General features: G+C 54.2%; 1 protein-coding gene across 1 annotated transcript in view; it reads right to left on the bottom strand.

The window, feature by feature from the left end:
• Positions 1-4,155, bottom strand: part of PTPRH (protein tyrosine phosphatase, receptor type, H) — a 30,902-nt gene extending 26,747 nt beyond the window's left edge. Inside the window, exons 1-4 of the mRNA XM_011932588.1 lie at positions 4,045-4,155; positions 2,875-2,908; positions 2,398-2,664; positions 1,235-1,345 (exon numbers count right to left, since the gene is read on the bottom strand). Of these exons, the coding sequence (XP_011787978.1) occupies positions 1,235-1,345; positions 2,398-2,664; positions 2,875-2,908; positions 4,045-4,095 (463 nt within the window). The 5' untranslated portion in view covers positions 4,096-4,155. The remainder of the gene's footprint in view (positions 1-1,234; positions 1,346-2,397; positions 2,665-2,874; positions 2,909-4,044) is intronic.
• Between the last annotated feature and the right edge of the window lie 618 nt (positions 4,156-4,773).

Raw genomic sequence — 4,773 nt, 5'->3', positions numbered from 1 at the left:
TTTTTGTTTGTTTGTTTTTTCGAGACAGAGTCTCGGTCTGTCATCCAGGCCATAGTGCAATGGCACGATCTCAGCTCATCACAACCTCCGCTGCCCAGGTTCAAGCAATCCTCCTGCTTTAGCCTCCCGAGTAGGTGGGACTACAGGTGTGCACCACCACACCCGGCTAATTTTTATATCTTTTCACCATGTTGGCCAGGCTGTTCTCGAACTCTGGTCCTCAAGTGATCCTCCCACCTCGGCCTCCCAAAGTGCTGGGACTACAGGCATGAGGCAACGTGCCCGGCCGAGTGGGCATTTTTGATCATCAGACTTCCTAGTTCTCCCTCAACAGCTGGTGCCAGTAGATGCAGGCTGTGTGGTCTGGACCAGTGCTTCTCATTCTTTGCTGTGTGTACATCTCACAGGGGACCTTGTGAAAGGCAGGTTCTCACTCAGCAGGGCTAGGATGGAGCTGAGAGTCAGCACTTCCCCCCGACCCTTTTTTTTTTCCAATCAATGTCACTTGCCAATATATTTCCAATCAGATCTCAGAGACATGGATGCCACCTACACACGGACCACATTTTGAGTAGCAAGGACTTGAGTCAGCGCTTTCCAACTGAGCTTCCTCAATGACGAAAATGCTCTCCCACCTTCAAGTATGGTAGGAGAAGAGAGAAGGAAATGGAAGCCGTTCAACAGGGCTTTCAAACATATGAAACATGAAATTGAATTTGCAGTTTCATGCAACTTTAATGAGTTTAAATCTAATAGCTGCATGTGGCTAGTGGCTACCATATTGGACAACAGAGGTGTAGACACAGGGAGCTGTCCACATCAGGGTCATGGAGCTGACGATCTGAGTTTCCATCCTCAATATGGGACACAGTTGGGAACTAGAAGAAGAGTCAGAGGGTCAGAGTGTCCCCACTCACAGTATCTCATTCCCTGAAAGCTCAGATAACATGCCTTGGCCCCTACACATTCCTGTCAGTGCAGGAAGATGCTCCTGGGCATTATGGTCCACATTCTAGAGAGTTCTAGACACAGACCGGCCCCAGCTTCGCAGCTGGAGGTACCATGGACATTCATTCCTTCTTCATCTCCTGAGCTGAGACTGCCCCAGGATGTGGACATGGGTACCTGGCTCAATGTGGCCCAGAGGGACTATGGACCAGACAATCAGCCACATTCTCCTGCCTACCATCCCTTAAACAAATAAGAGATCAAACAAATGGTGACTGCCTCTCACCTGTGGTGGCATTTCCAGTCTCCTGGGAGCTGTTGATTCCATTCTTCCCCACCCACACGGAAAACACGTACAAAGACCCGGGTTCAAGTCCATCCACGGTGATGCTGGTGTCTATTGTGCTCCACCAGCAGGTGGAGGCCGGGAGGCCCAGCTCTGCACTGTCCAGTGTGGCAGCCACGAGTTCCATGTGAGTGTGGAGCACTCGTGACGTGACTTTTGTGAAATGAGATGAGCCATTAGTGTGAGATCCACACCGGCTTTTGAAGAGCTGGTGTGAAATTAAGAATGTCAACTATCTCATTGATCCTTTTAATATATTTTTTATTTTTGTGGGTATATTCAGTGTATATATTTAATGATCCTTTTCATATTGAGTACATGTCAAAGTGATAATATTTTGTAACTGCTGGGTGTGGTGACTGACACCTGTAATCCCCACGCTTTGGGAGGCCGAGGCAGGTGGATCACCTGAGGTCAGAAGTTTGAGACCAGCCTGGCCAACATGGCAAAACTCCATCTCAAGTAAAAATACAAAAGTCAGCCAGGCATGGTGACACGTACCTGTAATCCCGGCTACTTGGGAGGCTGAGGCAGGAGAATCACTTGAACCTGGGAGGCGGAGGTTGCAGTGAGTCAAGATCATGCCACTGCACTCCAACCTGGGTGACAGAGCGAGACTCTCTCTCAAAAAAAAAAAAAAAGTATCTGATGGACTACATAAAGTGTCTCATAGTAATTTAGTTTATTTGTTTCTTTCTTTTTCTTTCTTTTTTTTTGTTTTTTTTTGTTTTTGTTGTTTGTTTTTGTTTTTGAGACAGGATTTCTCTCTGTTGCCCAGGCTGGAGTGCAGTGGTCCAATCAGAGCTCACTGCAACGTCTGCCTCCCGGGCTCAAGCGATCCTCTCACCTCAGCCTCCCACGGAGATGGAACCACAGGAACACGCCACCACACTCCGCTGAGGTTTTAATTTTTTTGGAGAGACAGGCTGACCAGTTTCTTTTTACTTATTTTTACGTGGCTGATAGAAAACTGAAATTCTCATGTGTGGCTTCCACTGTGTTTCGACTGGACTAAAGAACCTGTCACATTTTGTCAGCTTTCAACTACCCCCTACCACTGTCCTTACAAAAGGAACAAAAATAAAACAGTGACTGCCTCCTACCTGTGGCAGTAGTGACAGTCTCCACAGAGCTGTTTACTCCGTCTTTCTCCACCCACACAGAACACATATACAATGACCCGGGTTCAAGTCCATCCACGGTGACGTTGGTGTCTGCTGTGGTTCGTGGCTCTGTTCTGTCACCGTCTCCAGTACACTGAACCCCGTAGGTGGAGTTCTGTGGGTCTGGGCCATCGGGGACCTCCCAGCTCAGGGAGATGGAGCTGGTGGTCTGAGCCTCCACTGTCAGGTTTCTCACTGGGTTGGGGACTGAGAATTGGGAAGGAGGGTCCGGTGAAAAGGGAACCAGGTCCGCACCATCCCTCCCAACCCCTTGAGCTCGTGCCCCAATTCCAGAAACAACAGCGCTCACAAGCGCTACCATGGACCACTGGGCCCCACGCGGACCCCCCAGAGGCTCATGGCAGTTGCGGTCCCACTTCTTCGAGTGGGCAGTGAGTTCAGGCAGGGGTCACTCACCGGCCGCCCTGGTCCCTGTCCAGCTGCACAGGACCTGGAGGGAACCCAGAGAAAACGGAGTCAGCCTCTCAACCACTCCTCCGCCCAGTGAGGCCGTGGGGCTGGGAGGAGCGGCTGGTCCCCTGCCCCATGAGTCACCCTTGCACGCGTGGAGTCACCCTTGCATGGGGCCTGCGCTAGGCTGGCTGTCACGAAGGTCACCCAAACCGTCTTTCCTGGGTCGAGAAGGGGGAGCATGGCAGGGGCGGAGTCGGGGGCTGGGGTTGGCTCCACCCAAGAAGGCCGAGAGATAAAATTAATGATTTCATTTCCCGAAATATATGGCCTTGGAAAACCGAGGGCAGAGAGCAATGAACAGACTGGGAAGAGAGGAAAAAAACCAAGGTTGGGGACCAAGAACCTTGGCCTGAGGGTGGAGGGCCTGGGTCTGAGGGTGGAGGGGCTGGGATCTGGACCCCTGGTTTGAGGGAGGAGAGGTTGGGGGCCTGGACTCCTGGGTCTGAGGGAGGAAAGGTTGGGGATCTGGACTCCTGGGTCTGAGGGAAGAAGAGCTAAGGGTCTGGACTCCTGGGTCTGAGGGAGGAGGGGCTGGGGGCCTGGACTCCTGGGTCTGAGGGAGGACGGGCTGGGGGCCTGGACTCCTGGGTCTGAGGGAGGAGGGGCTGGGGGCCTGGACTCCTAGTCTGAGGGAGGAGGGGCTGGGGGTCTGGACTCCTAGTCTGAGGGAGGAGGGGCTGCTCCCTGTCCATCAGTCATTGTGAGGACGGCTGTGTGTCGCCTGAAGCCAATGTCCCCTGCAGCAGACACAGCAGTGTCAGAGAACCCCAGTGAAGCCAGTGTCCCCCGCGGCAGATACAACAGTGTTTAAGAGCCCAGGTGAAGCCAGTGTCCCCGCAGCAGACATGGCAGTATCTAGGAGCCCTGGTGAAGCTGGTGTCCCTGCAGCAGACAAAGAACCTGGGTGAAGCCGGTGTCCCCGCAGCAGACGTGGCAGTCTCTAAGAGCCCAGGTGTAAGACTCTCCTACAGTTTCTGCCAAGCCTGAAGCCCTCTTCTCCAGGGGATCCTTAGCACCCACTTCCTCAAGATCGAGGTGCAGGGACCCAGCTCCTTCTCCCTCAGACCTGGGAGTCCCTGCCTTGGGAGTCTGCTCTGGGTGGGGAGCACTTACCAGCAGCACCAGGTTCCCCCAGACCCCGAGGCCCCCGCCAGCCCCAGCCATGCCTCCAGATACTGCCGGGGACCCAGGAGTCCCAGGCCTGGTCCGTCCACCTGCTGGACTTTACACTCAAGAATTTCCCCTTTCCGAGATCATTGGTGAAGCCAGAGGCCAGGGCGGGAAGGGGAGGAGGAGGAAGTGGAACCCAGCTTCCAGCCCTGCCCCGCTGGCCCTCACCTTCCTCCCTCGCCGCTGCCTCTAGCTCTGACACTGGAGATGCCTCCGATCCTTTCTCCAGCCCCACGTAGAATCATCAGCCCCCAGGCCACTCCACTTTGTCCCCTGAAATCTCCCTCTGCATGCGAGGTACTGGGTGCTGCGTCCCACTGCTGCACGGACGTGGGTTCTGGGGCAGAGGATGAGAGCGGGGGTTGTTGAGAGAAAGGCCAGCTGACTCCCTTGCCTCCTTGCTGGGTGATCACACATCGAGAGCAGCCTGGGGCTTAGACCTCACGCCCCTCGTCCCTGGAGCATGCTCTCCCGTTCAGGCTCTGACACCTTTCCCTTCTCCGTCTCCCACAAGCCCCTGCAGCTCTCACAAATTGAGCCCAGCGGGCTTCCACCTCCTGGCCTTTGCCTAGACTGTCTCCCCCACCAGGTGCGCCTGCCTACTTTCCTCCCAACAGTCTCCTACCTACTCCTCCATTAGGATTCAGTTTGGAAATGACCCATACTGGGCCC

Source organism: Colobus angolensis, unplaced genomic scaffold (assembly GCF_000951035.1).
Source record: "Colobus angolensis palliatus isolate OR3802 unplaced genomic scaffold, Cang.pa_1.0 Scaffold96, whole genome shotgun sequence".
Classification (NCBI taxonomy): Eukaryota; Metazoa; Chordata; class Mammalia; order Primates; family Cercopithecidae; genus Colobus; species Colobus angolensis.
Note: the sequence above shows the minus strand (reverse complement) of the source record. Positions and strands in the feature narration are given on the sequence as shown.